This window comes from Protomyctophum parallelum (assembly GCF_964188405.1).
Source record: "Protomyctophum parallelum genome assembly, chromosome: 6".
Classification (NCBI taxonomy): Eukaryota; Metazoa; Chordata; class Actinopteri; order Myctophiformes; family Myctophidae; genus Protomyctophum; species Protomyctophum parallelum.
The window spans coordinates 32,926,891-32,951,492 of NC_139701.1; the positions used below are offsets into that span (position 1 = coordinate 32,926,891).

General features: G+C 45.0%; 1 protein-coding gene across 1 annotated transcript in view; it reads left to right on the top strand.

Moving 5' to 3' along the window:
* The first annotated feature begins 5,321 nt into the window (after nt 1-5,321).
* The window catches only part of gmds (GDP-mannose 4,6-dehydratase), a 177,205-nt gene continuing 157,924 nt past the window's right edge, over nt 5,322-24,602 (top strand). Inside the window, exons 1-4 of the mRNA XM_083767075.1 lie at nt 5,322-5,558; nt 19,498-19,542; nt 22,140-22,227; nt 22,477-22,586. Of these exons, the coding sequence (XP_083623201.1) occupies nt 5,463-5,558; nt 19,498-19,542; nt 22,140-22,227; nt 22,477-22,586 (339 nt within the window). The 5' untranslated portion in view covers nt 5,322-5,462. The remainder of the gene's footprint in view (nt 5,559-19,497; nt 19,543-22,139; nt 22,228-22,476; nt 22,587-24,602) is intronic.

A 24,602-nucleotide genomic window follows, 5' to 3' on the forward strand; every position in this document is an offset into this window, starting at 1 on the left:
AAACACAGAGGAATATGTGTGATTTTGCCCACAAACACACAAGCTCATCTAGATGTGTGCTCATTTAGATGTGCACGTATGTACAGACAGTACACTCGCACACAGGGGCGTCGCAAGGGGTGGAAAGTGGGACTGAGTTACTAGGGGCCAAGGTGGAAAGCGGGGTCCTTGAGCGCTCCCCTCCTATCAAAGAACATTGATAGGGGCCCCACAGTGAATCCTTGTTTCAGAGCCCATGCACGCACGCACGTAGACGCACACGCATACCCACACACACACCGGCTACACACCCATGTTCATATACTGTACACCTCACATGCACACACACTGTCATCGGGGATCTGCACAGAATGAGAAGCAGCTGGTTGTGCTAAGCGTTAAGACAACAAACAGAGCTGAGAATTCTCTGAGGACTGAGAGAGAGAGAGAGAGAGAGAGAGAGAGAGAGAGAGAGAGAGAGAGAGAGAGAGAGAATGTAATGGCCAGAGATATAGGCTATATATCTCTCTCTGGGTCATTGTTACTGTATTGCTTCATTTTAATTGGCCAATAACCATACCAGCAACACAAAAAAAGACTGATTCAATCAACAAAATAGCCCAATTACGGCTAAGAATAGCCAAGAAATCAATCAAATTATTCTAGCAGTCATAGTCTAGCGACCACGCTCTGTAAAACCCTGAAGTATCAGTTTACAAATGGATGAATGTACTACTGAGAATTTGACTGTGTGCGGTCCATTTCTTACACCGTCACTGTCAGGGTTAAATTGACATTAGGGATTTCACAGTGTAGTAAAAACCTGTTGAAATGGACTTTGGAGTTGGAGAGTAAAAGCAATATTTCTGGCAGCGGGGGCAGGCGAGGTGGGAGTGCCCACAGCAGGATACAGGAGCAGGGTGTGGGGATGCATGTATCTCTGGTAACATGGTTCTAGCTGTGCAGGGTGGGGTGTGGTGATGTTGCATCAGAGAGGGGCCAGAAACACTACAGATCACGTATAGGCTATAGTACAATGTATCACACGTGTATTATCCTTGGAAACTGTACACGTGCATCAACTTCAGTCATCAACACCCATTATGAGAGGTTACAATGTATGGAACTATTGGGTGTGACTGTCCAATGGCAAGCGTTACTTCCACATTCTTTGTTCTTGTTGTTATCTCTGAGCACACCTCTGTCTCTGAGTCACACATTCCAAATTAACTGTAAGCTGTTTGGGCTATAAATGATTGAATATTGAATATTATAGTTACTTATTTACATGATCAGTCCTTGATGAAGTTGATGTAAAATGATGATGACCTGATGGCGTGAACAGAGATGATGCAACTCTCATTCTCAATGGCTCTGGGCTGGACAAGAATTACATTATTACTAAATGTTATGTAACCAAATGTGTTAGCGTGATGTACATGTATGCGTAACAGACGCCCATTACGACACCTGTGTAACTGGGAGTGCAGTCAGGAAGTAGAGGGCAACAGGAAGTTCCGGTAGGCTGGACAGCATGTAGACGGCACAGGATTTATTTCCTAGTGATAGAACTGGAGAAAGAGGTTACTTACTGGAAGACACATGTCTTAATATCTTTCTCTCACACTCCCTTTCTCTTAATAATTTGTTCTGTATAACTCTGTATGTGTCCACTGCGCGCACACACGCACACGCACACACACACACACACACACACACACACACACACACACACACACACACACACACACACACACACACACACACACACACACACACACACACACACACACACAGACATGTTTGCGCATGCACTCGCACAGCATGAGACACAGTGAGAATCATATACCCCTGAAACACACAGCGAGACACCTGCAGTTAAAGAGCAAGAGAAGAAAGAAAGAGGAAACTAAGAGAAGCCTAGAGCGAGCTGCGTAACAGAACCCTTGTGCTGTTCTCTTTTGATCAGGCGGGGTGGATGACCGCACCGCTGTGGTTCTCAGGACCCCAGGCACTTGTTTTCTGTCTTATTTGGAAGGCCAATAAGGCCAGTGTTTACTTTAGACTGTAATAGTATCACACCTGTCATCACGCTGTGCACTCTGGGAAGTCGAGCGGTGAGTGAGCACTTTCATAATGCTACCGACACAACTCACACTGCTGGAGCAGATGTTTTCACACACGGTCAAATGTACTAGAACAATACGGCATTAGGAGCTGCTCAGAGTACTTGATTGCTCCTGTTGGAGATTCAGTGGGCGCCGGTTCTGTGAACCGAAAATCTGACTCTGGGATACAGCATTGAGTTCCTTAAACAATATTCACATACACATACACAATAAATACTAATAGATAATACTTATGATAACCTTCACTGTCTGACTGTAAATTGTTGCGCACCGGTAACGCACACCGAAAATAGCTGATATACAAGCTTTCTATGTGTCGCACCGAGATACATTGCGAGCTTGTAAATTGTATGGTATGGTATGGTGCAAGCACGATGTAAAGCCCAAACTGCACCAGTCGCTAACTCCTTGCAACTATATTCGCATCAACAAAACAGTTTTAAGTGATTTTTTGCAGTAGGCCTACATCATTAGACCCCTTGGTGTGGTTGTTATATGCAATGATGTCTTCCCTTTGTATTTAGGGTTTCTTCCTGGAGGCTAAAACCTTAACAGTCAAACGTGCCAATGAAAAAAACTGTGATATAGTTTAATACTAGTCAATCTCACAATATCATCCCCTCCTCTAACCCCTCCCCCTTTATCATACAACAGCTGTGGGTGGGTGCGGCTTCAGTTCAGGTAGATCACCACCCATCACCACCCACCAGGCAAACCAGGCATACTTAATGAACTGGTGGGCATGTCCACATAAAAACGTCATTTTAATAAATACTGTCCACTTTAAAATTTATAACTTTATAATAATAATACCTGATGATCATGTTTTAGGGTGGAAACAAATCAGGGCACTCCATCTTTAAGGTCAACCACACCAATGCAACTCCATGCAACTGCCCTTGATGATAATGGTTGCAAGGTATAATTGAATGTTGCAAGGAGTTGCATGCGAATCATTGATGCGGTTTGGGCTTTAGGAAAGACATTTGGCAACAACATGTGATTTATCCCATTGCAGCTCATCAGAATATAATGTATGTTCATGAAAGTCACTCAATACATCTGCCCTTGAAAGGCAGGGTGTAATCGTGACTATTTGCTCATAATAGACCCCTAATTTATGCCGTCTGACCAACATTTACACAAGAACTTTCCTGGAAGACGATGGGAAGGCACTGGGTGCCGAGAAGAGCTTTGTCATCCACATTTGAACAAGACATGCCTGTTCATTGTAGGTTTTATGGCTCATGTTCGGAACCACATGGTGACGTGACCAGTGAAAGCAAGAGCACGCACGCACGCACGCACGCACGGACACACTCACACACACACACACACACACACACACACACACACACACACACACACACACACACACACACACACACACACACACACACACACACACACACCCTGCCCAGTCCAAGGTGTGGCCTAACCGGTTTTAGGTGGCAAACAGCCATGCAGAGTTCACAATGTCCAATACCACCGCTCGTGTGTGTGTGTGTGTGTGTGTGTGTGTGTGTGTGTGTGTGTGTGTGTGTGTGTGTGTGTGTGTGTGTGTGTGTGTGTGTGCATGTGTGCATGTGTTCATGTGCGTGGAATTGTGAGTGTGTGTTTGTGTGTGCATGCGCAATTGTGAACAACATAAATTACATGAAATATGTGGACCTGTATGGTTGGGTTGCATAGTCATAACTGATACCTTTTGGAAATAGTCTGTGATGTTTGTGAACATCTGCTCCATACAGAAATACACTCAGTGGCAGCGCAAAGAGCCATAAAATATCCTTTCAACATAAATTAGTAGTTATTGTGACATTTAGGACTTCTGTTAGTTCTGTCCACTTTTGCTACATTGGATACACAATGTGTCAGAGTTCTTTTTTTTTGGCTGCTTCTTTGTCGATCTTTTTATATTCCAATTCCAACCCGAACCCATCATCAAACACTTGAATGATGAGTGGAGTGAATGGTGAGGTTTCCAAATGTAGTTTTTGGTTGAATTTGGTTGTATTGTATATTTTGTGGTTATACTGAATTATGTAGGCCTATCTAGGCCTACTTTTTTGCATTATGTATTCCTTTTTGAGTGGTGCCTCCACTCCATTACGCAGCTATGTGTCCTGTGTACGTGTCAGCTGCAACACTTAAAGTGGCCTGTAGAGTACAGCACAGACGAAAGTGGCACAGAGTACACATAGAGCACTGGACGAGTTCCTGGGGGTCTGGATGTTCCGGGGACCCCTGGGGGACCCCCACACGGTAACTCTGTCATTCCTCGACCGTTTCGGACACAGGCGGCTCACCGGAACTGGGCACGTTTAAATACTTTAAATGCTTAGTATGAGCTGTATAAAGTACAGCAGCCATATGTGTTCATAAAACAGAAAGATTGGGTATTGGGTAAGACTGATGTTATGTATCTTTCCGGACCTTTCACTGCTTCGTCTCAGACCCCGTGGTGGATATTTTGCCATTCCGTTTTTTGTTTTGTTTTGTTTTTTGGGAATGTTGCCATTACTGTTGGAGCAGCCATATACTAAACAGGTTCATCTATATGTTCTGGGCATCTTTGTAATGTTAGTGTTAGTAAAAAGCAGGTAAAAGAGTAACGTTTGACTTAAGGCAGACTAACATCAGTCACTCTACCGTTCACTGTAGTAAGAGGTGCACCTGGTGGTGAGGGTTTAAACCCTGCAGCTATGTCGAGTCCGCCTACAGGAAATACGTAAGCTGCGACCATGATGAGAACCGTTTCTGAATTAGTCTATAGATTGTGGCTCAGCATCGTCAAACTGGTTATAGCCTACTATGTCAGTCAAGTGAAGTCACCCAGTTTTATCAGAATTCATAACACATTTCACTTTAATTTCCTAATGCAACAAAGCAAGGGCCAGAAAGAATGTCATGAAACAGATTTGGAATTGATGAAAAAGATAAAAGAAAAGTGTGGCATTGGGAAAAGTCCCCATGGCATGGTTTCTACTGTTTGACTAGCTCTGATTCAATGCGTTTAGAGCTATGAACCAGAGCTACTGTTTGACATGCTGCGTGAGGCGCTGTGGTCGCCTCCAGCGACACGGCGGCCGCTCTTTAGTGGAGATTCCTCTGCGTCTCAATACTTGCCGTCCTCCGATTGGCCCATATAGTTATAAAGGATGGGATTGGCCGACACGCGCATCCACTTCCTCGTGCGTCACATGTTTGGTGCGGTTTACGGATGCTGATAAGTAGACAATCATTGCTGAAGCGAACCCGGTGTGTGACAGCGATTGACAGGAGGAACAACAAGAAGCCTATTTTGTCTGTACGGTAAAAACAGCGGGTCGTATTTACCATACCATTTCAGCCATGGCCCAGTGCTCGGAAGCATCCTCCAGCTCCTCGTCGAACGGACAGCTGGGGAACAAGAGGAAGGTGGCAGTCATAACTGGCATCACTGGACAGGTACCTAATGATCCACACTGGAAACAGCAGCATCCATCCACTGGTCCACACATTCCTACTTCCTCGTACGACGCCGTCGCGCGCCGAAAACAGCTGATCTGACTGATTGAAAGACGTATTAAGTTAACAGTCTGCAGAATACGTACATTTCAAGCCCAACTCAATACAAGAACTTAACTGTCTGTGGACGACACCATAAAACATGAAGTATTGTTTACAATACGGTCCACCATTTTCAATTCATCTGCAAGCTCACAACGCGACGCGGCGTTACGCCTGCCGTTTTTAGCTGGTGACCGACACAGTCAGCCACACGACAAAACTAGGCTTAAAGTTATTATGAATGAAATGGGGTGTTTAAACTTATTTAGTTGTCATTCTTTATTGGGAATGGACACGTCTTCCTCAATTAAATTACTTTCGATTTTGGTAAATCAGCAGTTTTCCCGGTGGGCCCATGGTTGTTGTTTGTGAGATGGTTAAATAGTTACACATCCCATGCTGTTAATAATTTGTCCTGGAGTAATTCATATTCTAAAGTAGGCTACACAAACTGTGTGTGTACTATCTCCTACTGTCCATAAAACCCTTGAATGGCTTGATATTCCATGCATTGATGTAGCCGTAAGCAACCAGATGCTATTTTTTAATATTTGGCATCTATAGTTGCAATTTACTTTATGCACACCGCTGCCATGATGACAGCAAGGTGCCATGTAGGTGCAAGTGTTTGTTTAATAAAATCCACTGTAGACCTGTTATGAGCTCCTTTCTGTCAATAAATTCCTTGCAGGTGATTTTTTTCTTAGTGCTGGAGTTTGGAATGCATGACCATATGGAGGTGTGGGGTGACTAACTGATGGATGGGAGATGCAGGTTTTCATAGTAAATGCGACCTACGTTCCCATTAACCAGTAAGACGCCCTGAGCATTCGCCTGGGTGACAGCAGACTGCTGGGCTGGCGCTTTGGCATGGGGGGGTCAGATCAAATATGGAATGAATTCTGTACTGGCCATATATGGAGCGTGGCTTGAGTGTACAGGCATTGATGAGGTCAGATCAACATATTCCCTATTTTCAGGTCTTGCTCAAAATGCAATCAATCGTCTCCAACTTGCCCAAAATACTGCAGCGAGGGTTCTTACGAGAACCAGAAAATATGACCATAATTACCCTGGTTCTGGCCTCACTCCACTGGCTACCCGGCCTGGCTTTTAGAACAGATTTTAAAGTATTATTTTTAAAGATATCTTTGGGGTGGGAAAGGGGGAGAGAGATGGGGCCGACGGGCTGGATTACCGGCCTAGGTGCCTGGACCACTCAGTCGCGGCCCAGGTGGCCAGGCCAGGCCTATTTTAAAGTATTTGTTTTTAAAGCACGGAACGGCCTTGCACGTTGCACCTGCCTACCCTATATGTTTCCGATCTCGTGCGCCCCTACGTGCCTACTACGTGCCTATACCGGCAACCTTAGATCAGCAGACCAGCTGCTTCTCAAGGTTATACCACCATGGCAAGGGGATAGAGCATTTGCAAGTAAGGGCTCCACATTTGTGGAATGAACTTCCATTGAGTACCTACCTATGAAAAGCACTATAAGTCTCAGATATTATTATTGGAAGTTGGACTTATTTGATTTTGTTTTAAATTTAATAATTTGTCCTACATCTTTTCAGTTTCTTTTTTTTTCTCCATGCGTCTTTCCTTTTGTTTTCCCACATTGTGTTCTGTTGTGATTTGTGTTGTGAAGCATAAAGTACATAAAGTGTAAACTTGCTTTTGAAAGGTGCTATAAATATTATTTATTATGTAAGGGCACACAAATTACAGATGCTTTTTGATGCAAGTGTGCAACAACTTGCTCGACAAGGAGATGCTGCAGATATGATTCAAAGCCATTTTTTGGGCTTGAACCAGTTGTATATCAAAGAAAGATCTTGGTATGTAACCATGCTGGTGTAACTGCATTACCACTAGCTGATTATGTAATGTAAATGTAAGGGATAATATCTGGCTAAGTTCTGCCAGATATTATCGTGGCTATTATGGTGCCAGATATTATGGTGGACTTTAAGCTTATTACATGGCTACCTAACATAAATTAATAAATTGAGAGAGTGAGTGAGAGTGTGTGTCAACTTTTCTGATGCGGCTCACGAGGCTATTATGGATTTCTTTGCACAATGCACGTACATTATGTAAGAGGCAAGAGCTGATCTACGGGCTGACAACGTGTCCCATCTGTGGTCTTGTACATCGCATAATGTTATCTGCATGACAACATCATGCGACGGAAGATAATCCAGGCTTGAACCCATAGAGACAGAGTTATTGAACTTGTGGCATGCAGCCTCCTCCATCTATGGCCGCATAATCACTAATCAGTCATCATGGGCAATGCTGTATCGTCATCCTTTTCCTTGTTCCCTGTCCCTGCTGTACTGTGTGCACCCGTCCCTGCTCTGTTTGGTTGGCAGGGCTTGTTTCCAGACCGCGCATGCATGCGCTCTCACTCTCTTGCTCTCAAACTTTTAGGAACTGCAATGTCCGTGACGTTCACCTATGTATGTGACGTTCACCCCTCTATGTATGTGTGAGCACCAGTGGTATGAGTACCAGTAGGGGCGCTGTTGGCTGCTGAGCCAGAAACGGAGAGAGAGAGTGCTGCACCACTAAGTTCACACAGGTGTGATTTTTTTAAAGTCATCAAGACTCTTCTTTAATGAAAAACACATCCATCTATTCTATTATGCAATATGCATTGTAGAGCCCGACCGATCCGTCGGTCGCACCAATGTATCGGTCATTTTGGGCGCCGATGCCCGCCATTTTGTGACATCGGACATCGGTGTTTATTTAATCCGATGTCCCGATGTTTATAGTCAGTGACATGTTCTCTGTTTGACATGCACATGAACGTTGAAATGCATTTACACAAACTATCCAGCCGAGGGAGATAGGCTATAACAACAGACTGTGGACTCAAGCCGCAACATGCGCTTCTTCGTTGACTCAATTCCTCTTCCTTGAGTCTGCACCGGTAAAGCCAAAAGCTGTGTATATTTATAATCCACAAATGTTTTTCTCATCAACCTCTCGATTATACTGACTGATGTTAAAGTTATCTATGACTAATGCCTTCCCAAGTTCCCAAAGAGAGTTCTAGACTATATAATAAGCCGAGAAAACCGAGGTGAACATTTGTCGCATGGGACGGAGGAAAGGGCCCCCGACCTCCTGGGCTCCGAGGGACTTCCAGGGGCAGAAAACATAAAACATTATAAGCCCAATGAATTAATGATGCGCTACGGCGCGAGGCTCCTTTTTTCTTTGTGTGCACACTACAATCTTAATCGTCTAGGCAGGATACTTGTACAACGCCAAATAAATAGATATTAACAATTAAGTTTTGTATGAGACGTTAATTTAATTCCCCACGCTGTGTGTGCTGAGCAGTGCCACACCAACTTCTACAAACTTCAGCAGTTCGTTTAGCCAACTAAAACCCGCCATTTTGTTCAACGACAAATACAAAACGCAGCATAACCCTCAAATTACGAGAGATACCTGAAAGCAAATTCAAAGTTTGGCATGAAAGCAGCAGTCATTACTAGTGGCCTCGTTCCTCCGACGGACGAGAAGAAAATGTAATGATCCCATTATTTGTGTAGCAAAACAATAATTTTCTGTTCATTTGACGACGGTAGCTTAATCCAATCCAAATGGTATTCTTTCCCCCCAGTCAACAGCCATAAGAATACACAATCATGACAGTTTGACGTGCCAAACTTGGGGAGACACTGGGGAGGCACTGGGGAGACACTGGGGAGGAAATCAGTGGCACACTGGGGAGGCACTGGGGGGGCACTGTGGGGGAGGCTCTGGGCAGGCACTGGGGAGACACTGGGGAGGCACTCGGGGGCACACTGGGGAGGCACTGGGCAGACACTGGGGGAGGCACTGGGGAGGTACTGGACATTTCATATCACACACACCATGATTCACTAGCCCCCTGTATTTGTATTTATTATGTATTTTTTATTATTTTTATGAATGACTAAACATCGGTCCAAAACATCGGCATCGTATCGGCATTGGTGATGTAGGTCTCTCCAAAATCGGTATCGGCATCGGACCCAAAAATATGGCATTGGTCGGGCTCTAATGCATTGCATAGGAAGTATATTGTCTACACAGAAGCCTTTCTTTCAGCTGGATGTACATTTTGACTGGTAGTCAAAATTGTAAAATGTTGTATAGTAATAATTATGAATATCTAATGCCTGATGGCGAGCCTACAACTATCTTGATTATTCCTCCACAATCTTCCTCCACAATCTTTTCTACAACACCTGCACTGAGTATTGGTGGGAAGTGGGAACGGTAGTGTTTATCTATCATATGCATAGCAACTAATGGCAAGATATTTGAATGATGTAAATTCCAAAAGATAAATTTGCTTAAAGTGAAGTACTGAGAGACGGGTGACTCTGCCAACTCTCTTGTTTCCCCCTGGGAACACTAAAGAGAATTGTTTATGTTTATAGGCCAGTGGTTCTCAAACGTTGTGGACACACGGAACCTCTACATAATGTTTTCATCCATGGCATCTGTGAATCTGTGGCATCATTCCTAATGCCATTAACCCATTCTGACCGGGCACCCATTTTGGTGTCAGCATCATGTTATGCTTTAGCTATAACATGAGTGGCGCGCTACGAGCTTGTAGGTCTGCTATTTTTGAAAAAATCGAAGAACGACTGACATTTTTAGAATCTGATCTCAGGTCAGAATGGGTTAATCAGACCAGTGTGTGTCCAGTGGAAACCTCGTATGAATCTGATCTCAGGTCAGAATGGGTTAAGGCACTAAATGATACCATGTCTCACTAGATTCATTTTTTAATGTATTTCCCACTGTTGTCCTGCATTATTGCCATGAAAATAATTGTCTAAGTGTTTGTTTTTTACTGTTGAGACCGAAGACAAATTTCCACACGTGGATAATAAGTTAAACTAACATTACATTACTTGTTTTCACTCTAGCTGCTATAGGGTCCATCACCTAGCATTTGTTTTACTACTTTTTTACTACTTTTAATACTACTTTTACTACATTTTCAATAACATGCCAATATGATAGGCCATTTAACTCTTTGTATGATTATTCATTTATTATAATAGAGCACCGAAGTCTGACATCAATATCGGTAGAGGGCGCAAGTCCACAGGTTCATGTATTTTTTATTTGCATTGTAATCCCCATAGGGGAATTTTAGATCGTCTCATATAAAAACAGTTTGAAAAATAAACAAATCATCCAGGCCGTTTCACTCAATCAACTGATCGAGAGAAATCGCTAATGTCACTGCTGCTGATTTAGTTAAAGGGATAGTTCAGATTTTTTTAACTTGAGCTGTATGAAACGTATCAAATATGACTGACGGTCGTAAACGATACAGAGACACATCCCCGACAATATCACTGAGACGGTTTGTTTACTTTTGGACCACAGTTCTTATGAGACGATTTTAAGATGATCCCATGTTTTTCTCCATAGAAAAACTTCCATGAACCACGGGATGAGCGAGTGAAGTCAGTTTTATACCGATATTTTGGGAATGGTCTGCTGACAACTTCCTACCTTGTACCAGAAAATATTCCCTGAGCCTCTGATGCATATTACCTCCCAAATACATCATACACAGGAAGGTTATCAGTGTTCATTAAAAAGTAATATCGGTATTAAAAAAAATAATATATATATATATATATATATATATATATATACACACACGTCCATCCCAACGAATTATTTGCCATAATGTAATAAAAATAAATATATATATATCATATTTTAGATTCATTACACAACTGAAATGATTCAAGCCTTTTATTTTTTTTAATGTAGACTATTATGGCGTACAGCTCATGAAAATCTAAAAATCCTATCTCGGTGAATTAGAATATTTTACGAGACCACTAAAGAAATCTGAAAAGTATATTAATGTATGCAGTTAATACTTGGTCTGGGCTACTTTTGAACAAATTATTTCATCAATGTGGCGTGGCAAGAAGGTGATCAGCCTGTGGCACTGTTGAGGTGTTATGGAAGCCCAGGTTTGCTTTGATAACAGCCGTAAATGCATTTGTATTGTTCGTCTCATGTCTCACACCTTCCTCTTGACAATACAACCAAGATTCTCTGTGGGTTCAGGTCAGGCCAGTTAAGCACAGTAATACCATGGTCGGTACACCAGTTACTAGTATTTTTGGCTGGAAGGGAAATTAGCATCTCCATGAAGCTTGTCAACATACAGAAGCACAATGTACTCTAAAAAGATGGCTGTGTTGAAACCATTGTTACATTTTCAGTCAGTCAGTGGATCAACACCAGCTGGTAACATGGCCTAAATCATCACTGTTTTTTGTCATGTCCAGAGTCTCTACACAACCATCTATTATGATATTTTACAGCACTGTGTGCTTCAGTATGTTGACAAGCTTAATGGAGATGCTAATTTTCCTTTCCAGCCCGATGTGGCAACTGCCCACACTGCCAAAACTACTATAACTGGTGTACTGACCATGGTATTACACTGTGCTTAACTGACCAGCCAACTGGCCTGACCTGAACCCCACAGAGAATCTTGGTTGTATTGTCAAGAGGAAGGTGTGAGACATAAGACTAATTAATCATTAAGACTATTAATCATTTCAGATGGTCGACATTTCTCGTTTAAAAATTCATTTTTTAGTGGTCTCGTAAAATATTCTAATTCACTGAGATAGGATTTTTTGCTTTTCATGAGCTGTACGCCATAATCATAAATATTAAAACAATAAGGCTTGAATTATTTCAGTTCTTGTGTAATGAATTTATAATATATGAAAGTTTATTTATTTTAATTGCATTATGGCAAATAATTTTCAGATTATTCTAATTCGTTGGGATGGACCTATGTATATATAAATCTTCCCGATATTACTTTTTATGCATACAGTATATCGGCCTATAATATCGGACATCCCTAGTCAAAAGTCCAAGTCGTACGATTTGTCATACATGTTACTGCGGTGAAAATTGTTCTCCGCATTTGACCCATCTCTTGGAGCGGTGAGCCGCAGCCAAGGAGCCGTGAGCTGCAAGCCGTGCCACGCTCGGGAATCATTTTGATTCGTAGATTTGACCCTTCCTGCTTGACGCCATGCAGGGAGGCATTGAGTCCCATTCTTAGTCTTTGGTATGACCCGGCCAGGGATCGAACCCTGACCTGCCAGTTTCAGGGCGGACACCCTAACCACAAGGCCACTGTCTGGAGAGGGTACAAATGTATCCAAATGGACCATCCATTTGGGTCCATTAATACCCTCAAGCTAAATGAACACTGATAACCTTCCTGTGTATGATGTATTTGGGAGGTGATATGCATCAGAGATGGAGGGAATATGCAGTGGCTCAGGGAATATTTTCCGGTACGAGGTAGGAAGTTGTCAGCTGACCATTCCCAGAATGCATCCCTGGAGAGCCGACGATCCCAGGTCTTGGAAAGTCATTTTCAGCATCTCGCATTCCTCCGTCCAGCGGCACTCTCCCATGGCTCCCCCCTTCCCCATCTACCAGAAAACAAAGAATAACAGTGTTATTTCATTTTTATTCTGCCGGTCGTGGTGATATATCTCCGCCCCCTGAAGGAGTTGTGGAGGACTAAGGGGCCCTTGTTGCTGATGCTGAAGCCCCATACAGGAGGCATGCAGGCATCTGGTTAGACCATCTCAACAGTGGGCTGGCTCCCCCATTACTAGCCAGGCCGCTGGGTCACGGTGATACCGTAAATTGCTCGGGTAACTACTGTTCATAAATTGCCAGTCAGAGCGCTACTTAGTACGAGTATTTGACTGCTGCGATTGGGTGAGACATGGGGGTCAGGGGGACGTGTGAATTATAGGAGACCACCTGTGTGCCAAGACTGGGCCGGGCAGGGGGTCCGGCCCACTGTTTTACGATCAGGGTTATGAGCAGGCCAGCTTTGCACTCTCTGCTTGCCTCTCCGGCATTGCTTTACTTTGGCTTTAAGCTTCCCGCTTCACTCCTCGACTCATCCGGGTAGGAAAACAAGAGCTTGTGTTGTGATACACCCTCCTCAAGCTGTTTGATGTGCTCCTTTCCTCAGCCCTTTGTGTTCTCATTGCTTCTCTACGTCCCCGCCTTCCACTCAGGCCACTAATAGTCACACACAGGAGAGGGGTTGTGTGAGCGCCAGCAATAATAATCATAAAGTTAAGAATCCATGCACAGATCTCCTCTGTAGGCTCATAATGGCTGCTGATGACTTGGGATGGTTCCTCCATGACCGATTCCACCTCATAACCAAAGCTGGACAGTTGACAGGGTTTAAACAGAGAGGAACAGACCAAGATTATAGCTATTAGTAACAGTGAATTAATCTGAGATGGTTAACTGTTGAAATTCAATTTGAAATTTAAGTTGAAATTGCATCTATAATTTACACAAACTTCTTTATTTTTTTAAGTTTTGGAGAGTGACTTGTCTTTTGCGCCCCATTCACACAGGGAGCGCCAACGGCAGTGAGTTTCACTGTCTGTGTAGACAATTTCCACAATTTCCTTAGCATAGTGTAGACAACAAAACACATGGCTTATTAGCTGTTAGTAGAGTTCACAGTTCTGGTTTTGAAATTACATTTGGACAATTTATGGGAAAACAAAAATCCAATATGATTTGATTTCACATTCTATGGCTATGCTAATGGTAAGCCTTGCTGAGCCAAGAGGCCCATAGGGCAGGAGCCTATATCCTGTTTCTGCAGCTTGATGTACAAGTACAACTCCATGACGCTAGTTAGTATGTCGCAGGGACTTACCCCCAATCCAACCCTTGATGCACTGAGGGTCAAGCAGGGAGGCTGTGTTTTTGGTATGACCCGGCTGGGTATCAAACCCCGACCGCCCAGTCTCAGGGCAGACACTCTCCACAATGCTAATAGTTTACCCACTATATTGTTTTCACTTTGGTGATTTGTTTCTGCTATACTATTATCGTCTAATTCAGGACACTGAATATCAACAATGTACGATTGTACGTGTGTATGTGTGTATATTTAGTGTCAAATGTATGGCATTTAAATAGAAAATTCATCTTAAAATAATAAATCACCTCTTAAAAGAGAAGTAGTCTTCAAGTGACCTTTCTGGCCGTAGTCACTGTATCAGAACTTTATAGGGACCTTCCATATTATGAAACTATTAAGGCTCATTCATAGTCTGGATTTTCGGTGGTCACCTCGCCACCGGAGCGGTGGTCACCTCATTACCGAAAATCCAGACTATGAATGAGCCTTTAGTTCCATGGATCACTTGTCGGTTCATGTGGCCATTAGACTACAGTCGAAGCTGGTCTCCATGTTATTCTAAGACTTTTACATAGAGACCAGGTGGCCAGTCATCCCTATATCCTGCTGTCATGAATCTGACCTTTATGAAATAGAAGTGGGAATGGGAATAGCTTAGGGGTGTTTGTTGCAACGGTAGCTCTGTGTGTGTGTGTGTGTGTGTGTGTGTGTGTGTGTGTGTGAGGGAGAGATTCCCCATTGTGAGAAGTCATAAAGTAATGGATTTCCTGTGTGGAGTGTGGGCCCGCTCAGGGCTCCTGATTGCAGAAGCACATTGATACCGGGGAGTTCAGCACGCGCTCGCTCGTTTGTTAAAGTGACACCTCCTTGAGTTAAGTGCTGAAGGATGGGGAGACATTTGGACCCCTCTTCATACTCTAATGTGCCCACGGCTGCACTTTGCTCTGTGTATTGAACGCGCATGTGTGTCTTTGAATGTGTTGAGCGCTAGGCGTAAAATGTGCGCTGTGCTCATGTGTGACGTGTGTGATTTGTGGCCTCTGATTACAGCTTCATTAAGCTCTAATTACAGTGCAGCATGCAGAGAACAGCACAGTGTGTTTGGCAGCCTTTGTCTGTGGTCTAAAGAAAGCACATTAAAGTCATTTATTTAGACTCACTGGCAAATAAACACAGTCATGAACTGCATGTCTAGATAGACCTACATATACAAATGCTAAGGCTTAGCCTTACAGTTTGTGTTCTCATGTTGAGAATTGAGGCCTTAACCACTTACATACTACGGTATGTCTTGTTGACAGAAGTCCTCCGGGGGGGGGGGCTATACTTGGTCCACTCCTTTGTTCCTCCATTTGCTGAAAATGGCCGTTCTACAATCTCACATGTCACTCACATTGTGAGCTCTCAGCTTGTAGATCTGCTGCTTTAACCGAGTGTTTGCCTCAGAATATGGACACCAGGCTAGAGTTCATGTAGTAACAGTTTGAACTTGAAGAACTGCCAGAGCATTGGGGATTGACCAGGTTGTCGCTTTTCTCCGCCAGCAGGGGGTGCCAAACTAGCTGTAAATGGCTAATGCCTTTATTTAGTCCATAGCAGACCTCTTATGTCAAGTTGTAGTTAACTGTAATGAGATATCTGTGTGGACACAGTTATCTCATATTCTCTTGGCATGGCAATTTTACAGTGATGTAATGGATCATTAATATTGTCATTGTCTGATGCTAATATGTTCTTCCAGACTGAAAACTTTAAATGATATAGGAACGTTCATGTTGGTCAGTACATGCTGCCGCCACAGGAGTTTAACACGCGCGCACTCACACATGCACGCACACACAGCCATCTCCTGCATCCTCTTAATGAAGCGACACAATGGTGATGATGATAATGACTAATTGACATGATGATTGGAGCTAATGGCACCATAGCATTCAGAGACAATTCTGATGCACATACTTTGAATTCTTTGAACTAGAGCCCAACCGATGCCAGATTTAGTTTTTGTCCGGATTCCCAATTTTTGTGTGTGTGTGTGTGTGTGTGTGTGTGTGTGTGTGTGTGTGTGTGTGTGTGTGTGTGTGTGTGTGTGTGTGTGTGTGTGTGTGTGTGTGTGTGTGTGTGTGTGTGTGTGTGTGTGTGTGTGTGTGTGTGTGTGTGTGTGTGTGTGTGTGTGTGTGTGTGTGTGTGTGTGTGTGTGTGTGTGTGTGTGTGTGGCGCGACCAGATTTCTTTTATTTGGACGAAAGAAAATCCTCTAATCGATTTTCACTGTAAATTAGGGTAATACTAGTAAATAAATTATGGTACGGTTCTCTCATTAAAGCCCTGCACAGGACCCTTTCTGTTGTTCTGCTTTCCTCCTTGACGTTCTCACAGTTCCTCCCAGCGTCACTCAAAATTGAACACATGATTATAGCATCTTTTGTCTTTATTTTACGTGAACTAGAACAGTAAAGCAAGTTAATCTTTCCCCCAAATCTTAAACTGTGTTAATGGAGGATTCTAGGCATTAGGCTGACTGCCCTTATTATAACTCACTATCAGCTCACCGTTTTAGTGGTGACTGATGATTATAGGCCGTCACACCTGTACCTGTGTGACACTTTTTGCAACTCTTGCGCCCCCTGCAGGGAAACCTGTCCCATAACATCCATACCAGAAGAATAATCAATGTCCCTGTGACTCTCTGTTAGGACCCACGGTGGAAGCTATAACTAGTATGTTAAATAACACAGTATTCCTCCATTTCTTTGTCTTTGAGCAGCTCAAAACCCACCTTTTGGGTCCTGGCCCATCGCTCACAAAATGATAATAAAAATCACACCCGTGTGAAGTGAGGGGCGCTCCTATCATCGTACATCATCATCGCTGACTTCTTACTGACAGTCGAGAGTTGAAAGCCTCCTATATACACGACATATCCATGTTTGTGTTTACACTATGACGTAATGATTTAATGTTTGTTTGTTTAAAGTTTTTCCACGCACATTATAAACTGGACATAAGGAATATAGCACCCCTCAAAAAAATAACACGGCTTCAGCGATTCTCACCCCAGATCACTTGTCGCTCTGTGTGTCAGTCGGATCCAACAGACACCAAATATCAATATCTAAACGATGTCCCAAACTCCAAATATAGACTTTTGCGCTGCTTTTGTTTGGTCTAGCTGAAGGGCAGAGCAATCATATTGTGTTTACAGCCAAAGCGAGTCTTTTGGGATTTTGCGGTATGGCACTGAACTGGCAGGTGTGTGTGTCCCTCCTCAGTGAGTCCTCGCACCCGCCCCCCCTGCACCAGGCTGCCGCTGCCCATAACAGGAAACAGCGAGGTGAGGCCAGGGTTTATGGGCTAATGCGGCCTCAAAGGAGCTTCTTGTTTTCAAACACAGCATAGTGGCTCTTCAGGCTTGTTTTCCACATCGCTCTGGAACGCTTTGACCCTGGCACAGGGGCAGGAAAACATGACACTGGCCGGAGCTTTTGAACGCCGTAGGGACATGCAAGCAGGGCTGGGGGGTTTGGGGGATGCCAAGCCTGCATGGTCCCCCCCCCCCCCCCCCCCCCCACCGGGCAGGGCGCCACTCAGCCTGTATGGTACCCAGGCATCGCGGTTGAAATGGCAGTTCCCCGATTTATAGCTCACATGCTTTGGTAAAGTGAACAGTACCAGTCTCCAGTTTCGTACCCGTTTACATTTTTCCGTAAACAGGTGTGTTTTATTGTTCTCCAATGTGCGAGGGGAGGGGGTTGAACTGTACCCTATTTATTTGCTTTCATGACAGGAACCACTGGCAGCACCGGTCCGATAGTTGTGCTCATGCACAGGCTCTTTTCTAAAGAAAAGTAAAACATGTTCTGATAGTGGACGTTCCTGTGTGACATCCAACCTCTAAGACCCTCTTTCTTCCTCTGTTCCCTACGCTCCACCTTGGCCATCGCCCCTAGATCCGGAGGGGAACTGTTGGACGGGTGTGTGTGTGTGGGGAATGGAAGGATGAATGCCATGACTAGTTCGGAATGTTCCAGAGTGTTCCAGAATGTGCGGTCGGAAAGTCTGAGCAGGGAAAAAAAGACGAGTTAACATGGGTGAGGGGAACAAGACCTTATTGACAGGGTGCACACACACACACACACACACACACACACACACACGGCCAACTGCTGCGCATTTCTCCTGACTCATGGTACTAGCATCATGGATGTTGAAGTTGAACCATTCAATAATGGACAATATGATGTGGGAGGAGGGCAGGGTTGGAAGGGTTTTTTATGTTCGCACTACTGGAGGGCCCAGCCTTGACATCAGTGATTTGATTCCCTTTTCTGAATGGCTTTAATGAATATGGATGTCTGCAGTGCTGAGTGACAGCGCAGAGAGATGGTGTGTGCTGGGTACTGAGAGATAGAAACATTTCGCCCCTTAGTAACAGACCAGGATAGCTCCATGCTCCACGTCCTGTGTTCTGTCCACTCATTGGAGATTTGCTGTTAACTATTTTTCAGTTCAGGGCATCAGGGGTAGAGTGGCTGATAGAGCGGCCGGATGGGAACAGTGACGTTCCCAGTTCAATCCCGGGCTCCCCAATAGTTGGTGTCCTTGAGCAAGACACTGAACCCCTAGTTGCTCCCGATGTGCAGGTTGGTGCCTTGCATGGATTCCTCTGCCATTGGTGTATGAATTGGTGAATCTACTGTACCCGCATTAGATTCACCAATTCACACATGCATTCATTCATTTACTACTCTACTCTACTCTACTAAACCCTCTATTGTTCTTGCCGATCACAACGCGTTGCTGAGCTTGTAGATTAACTTGATAATGATTTGAAGTCATATCGACCTGCCCTATAACAGGGCATCCATTTTTAGCAGTCGGTGGCGTGCAGTTTCTCTGAACAGACCCACTGTGTGGGCTGCTAAAGTCGATATGACACACACACACACACACACACACACACACACACACACACACACACACACACACACACACACACACCCTTATTTGATTTTATTAAGTACTGTAAATGGTCTGATGGAGGGCTAACGGTTGTTTGTTGTTTCAGGATGGTTCCTACCTGGCTGAGTTCCTACTGGCGAAGGGCTACGAGGTGAGAGAAGTAACCCAGACCACAGATGCGTGCACGACCAACATGCACACACGCACGTATGCACGCACGCACGCACGGAACGCATACAGTGAGATTCTGTGGGGAGAAAATTACAAAATTGTTACTTGACTGTATGAGTGCATTCGCCAAGTTATGCACTTTTTTCCCCTCCTGTTAGATGTATGTGCTGCTAATCACGCACACCCCCCTTACACCACTATGTACATGCATGCACGTACAGTACACAATTTTGTATATGCGTGCAACATTCCCCTGATAAGCTGAATCCAGTCATATCAGGCCGGTGGAGCTGGAGAGAGCCTGACGTAATTCAGCAATGTGGACTGACTCACACCTCACTCTGATAAGAGCCTTTGTGTTACGCTGAGCCCGTTAACCCCTGACCCTTTACCCGGGGTCGGGCCATTAACAAGGAAATGGCTGTTATTGTATATGGCCATATGAGTGAGGTCACTCGCTTTCACCTGCTGCTGTGCACACACTGTTCATGGGAGCACGGCAAAGTCAACATGGCCTCTGGAGCCAGAGGTTTATAAGCTGTTGCTGACTGAGTACGACTAGGTGAGTCTTCTGTGGTGATGTCACATGCACCCATGAAAGACTGGCGTCCATGCTCGCTTACACCACTTGACTTAAACCCTATATTCTTATTTGACTGGGGTCCCCCAAATCTCATTGCTGAAAATAACCAATTTACAAGCTCACAAGCTTGTAGATCTGCTATTGTCAGTGCATGTTTGCCCTATAGGGATGCTAGGTTTGTGATTAACCACGTGAAGCCTTTATTCATAAAATAGACCTGAGTCAGACTCGCAAGTGTTTTTTTTTTTACATCAAATCTCTTCATCAAAAATAGCCGATCCTCAAGCTTGCAAAGCTTGTGAGCTAGTAGATTGGCTATTTTTGGCGAATGTTCTACCCAGAATTCGTAGGCTTAGGGTTCAAGTAGTTAAGGATGCACACACATGCACACGCACACTACTGCACCTAACTATTTTGTGTGATTTCATTTTACATTGCACTCTTACAGTATGTTGTCCTGACTGTAGTGGAATGATTTAATTTCCATTTGGACGTTTAGCACTGACAATACCCCCAGCCTTCTCCTCTCCTCTCCTCAGCAGAGACAATACCCCCAGCCTTCTCCTCTCCTCAGCAGAGACAATACCCCCAGCCTTCTCCTCTCCTCTCCTCAGCAGAGACAATACCCCCAGCCTTCTCCTCTCCTCTCCTCAGCAGAGACAATACCCCCAGCCTTCTCCTCTCCTCTCCTCAGCAGAGACAATACCCCCAGCCTTCTCCTCTCCTCTCCTCTCCTCAGCAGAGACAATACCCCCAGCCTTCTCCTCTCCTCTCCTCTCCTCAGCAGAGACAATACCCCCAGCCTTCTCCTCTCCTCTCCTCTCCTCAGCAGAGACAATACCCCCAGCCTTCTCCTCTCCTCTCCTCAGCAGAGACAATACCCCCAGCCTTCTCCTCTCCTCCTCAGCAGAGACAATACCCCCAGCCTTCTCCTCTCCTCTCCTCTGCAGAGACGATACCCCCAGCCTTCTCCTCTCCTCAGCAGAGACAATACCCCCAGCCTTCTCCTCTCCTCAGCAGAGACAATACCCCCAGCCTTCTCCTCTCCTCTCCTCTGCAGAGACGATACCCCCAGCCTTCTCCTCTCCTCAGCAGAGACAATACCCCCAGCCTTCTCCTCTCCTCAGCAGAGACAATACCCCCAGCCTTCTCCTCTCCTCTCCTCTCCTCTCCTCTCCTCTCCTCTCCTCTCCTCTCCTCTCCTCTCCTCTCCTCTCCTCTCCTCTCCTCTCCTCTCCTCTTCTCTCCTCTCCTCTCCTCTCCTCTCCTCAGCAGAGACAATACCCCCAGCCTTCTCCTCTCCTCAGCAGAGACAATACCCCCAGCCTTCTCCTCTCCTCTCTTCAGCAGAGACAATACCCCCAGCCTTCTCCTCTCCTCTCTTCAGCAGAGACAATACCCCCAGCCTTCTCCTCTCCTCAGCAGAGACAATACCCCCAGCCTTCTCCTCTCCTCTCCTCAGCAGAGACAATACCCCCAGCCTTCTCCTCTCCTCTCCTCAGCAGAGACAATACCTCCAGCCTTCTCCTCTCCTCAGCAGAGACAATACCCCCAGCCTTCTCCTCTCCTCTCCTCAGCAGAGACAATACCCCCAGCCTTCTCCTCTCCTCTCCTCAGCAGAGACAATACCCCCAGCCTTCTCCTCTCCTCTCCTCCTCAGCAAAGAGGAAGTGGCTCTGCTCCAGGCTGGGGGGGGCATTAAAGAGGGGACACGCATGCAGGCAGGAAGTCCACAGTGAATAAAGGAAGTGAGGTCGGGGCACAGCGTCCTCGCGGTAATGGACTCCCTGGAACCGAGTCTTGTTATCTGCTCGGAGCAGAGCTTCCTCACACCTCCGCCCCCCCCCCCCTCAGTCCACGTATACAGTACATACTTAACCAATAACATGCAGGCCCAATTCACTGATCCAAGGCACTGCTAACGGAGCATACAGGACGGGTTACCAGGTGGGGTTAAAATTAAATGGTTGCTTCTGTATGCTTTTTTCCCTCAGGTTCATGGCATTGTGCGTCGTTCCAGCTCCTTCAACACGGGTCGCATCGAACATCTGTACCAGAACCCTCAGACACACACGGAGGGCAGTAAGTACCCTAGCCCCAAAACGCATCCACATTATCCCTGATTCATACTTGTGTGTAACGGTGTCTCATGCAGAGAATAGCCGATCTACAACCTCACAACACGTCACATTGTAGATCTGCTATTTCTGCAGCTGTACACTGACACTACACTACACTGACTGTACATGTGTGATTGTTACTGGACGCTACTGTGAAAATGTAGTCTGTAAGCGAATTCACACATTTGCCACAATGGTGTGATACTTTCAGACATGAAGCTGCATTATGGGGACCTGACAGACAGCACATGCTTGGTGAAGATCATTAACCAGGTCAAACCCACTGAGATCTACAACCTGGGCGCCCAGAGTCATGTCAAGGTAATGTTGGCACCACCTCACATCATTTGACCTGTTCCAAGAGTCTTTGCTATGGGCCAGAACATCTTGGAAAGGGAGGACATGGTAAATCCTAATTCAGATCTGTTTTCGTCGCATGACTTTGTCCCTCGCTGACAATAATAGATTTTCTTATCAAAAGAAAAATAAGTTAAAGAACGCGTTTTCACTGTGTTCCACTTTGAGAACCTGTTCTCAATGAGCGACACAGCATTGTGCTGAAGTATGAATTGGGGTGTGTAATATCATGTAAAGAGGGGAAGCATCTTTCTCATGCTAAATCTAGCTACCTCTGTTTTAAGTTACAAAATGCATCACACGACACTACTATGAATGTCAAACTCTCTGGCTATATTGTAAAATGCTACTTTAAAGGAGTAGTTCACCCAAACCATGACTTATTTTCTATCATTTACACACCCCATGAATTTCAGCCATTTCAGCGATTCTTAGCACAGGCCGGGCCGGACACTACTGTGTGTCGATGTGGAAAGCCATGGGAAGTGCAGTGGCTCATCTGGAGCGGATATTGGAGCTGATGGGACAGGAAACTGTATCTAGGACGAGTCGGTCTGTGCCACAATGTCCCTTTTGTCTGGGAGCTCCAGTGTGCCCCCGCCGGGAGGATCCCACTCAACTGCCTCCACCTCCACACTGGGATCTGACTTGCATAGTATTACCACTCATCTCCACTTAGCGGGAGTGGAGATGTAGTCATTATTCATACTATTGCTAGCGCAGTCAATTGCAGTGTGAATGTAAGATAATGTTGATTGTTGTGACTGTAGCTCACAGATTACTAATTCAGATCAATCCTCCACATATGGTTGTCAGCCCATCACACCTCGTGACACGTCACACTACCATATCTGGTCGGCGCTCCATATATGGCCATCTCCATATATGGTTGGCTCTCCATATATGAAGATCATGACACTGACCTCATTAAACTCTGGATAGCAATACATGGAGAAGACTGGATCATCGTCCTAGATCTACATATATGGTGCCGGCCAGCAACTCTACATCCGACCTCAAACCCTTAGATCTGTAAAGTGATCCTAATCCGATTTTTGAGGTTTCATTGATTTGCAAAGCAGGAAACCTATACATAATATACTACTTCTTTCCTCAGAAAGATAATGAAAGATAATATTGTAACGGTGAGGAGAACCTCACCGTTTACATTACATACAATTAGAATGTATTAGTATTTAAAAAATAAATAAAGACAGATCACAAAGTATAAGAAAATAAGACGACAAAAAACATCAAAGAAAATACTGAGCAGAAAATAAAGAGACATTGAGTGGGAGGGCGAGAGAGAGAGGGGGGGGGCCTAGGTTGATGACTCCTTTCTCCACATCCTCTGTGGTCTGAGGCCATGACTCTACTCCCAACCTCCCACATAGACAGATCATCCTCAGGCCACACACACACACACACACACACACACACACACACACACACACACACACACAGTGACAGAAGATCCCAGTACCTGTGTGTGGCTGCCCAGTGTTTATTTGTTTCCACACCAGTGTTTATTTGTTTCAACACCAGTTTATCCCGCCTCTCACCACACGGGCCCATCGTCATCCCGAGCAGTGAGCCCCAGCGTCGCTCACTTGTGTTAGCCTTTTCCAGTCTCTCCCACCGCAGAGGAAAAGATCACTCACACACAGGCTACTCAGCATCTCCCTTCCTCTCTTAAATACCACCACATCCACCTCCTCTTGTCTTGCAACACACAGGGAATCCCGCTCTGGCTAGCTTGCTTCATCAGCTTTAGCTCCTTAGAGAGCTCGGATGTGTGTTTGAGTATAGCTCGGTGTGTGTGTGTGTGTGTGTGGGTGCTGGCAGTTTCCGGTGGACGGACAGTCATCAGTGAGAACACAGTGGAGGTTATTTCTTATGCTGCAGGGCTGGAGGCGGTCGGGGAACAGGGTTGGAGGTGGTCGGGGATTTGGGGAAGGACAGCGGAGGGCTGTAGGGACA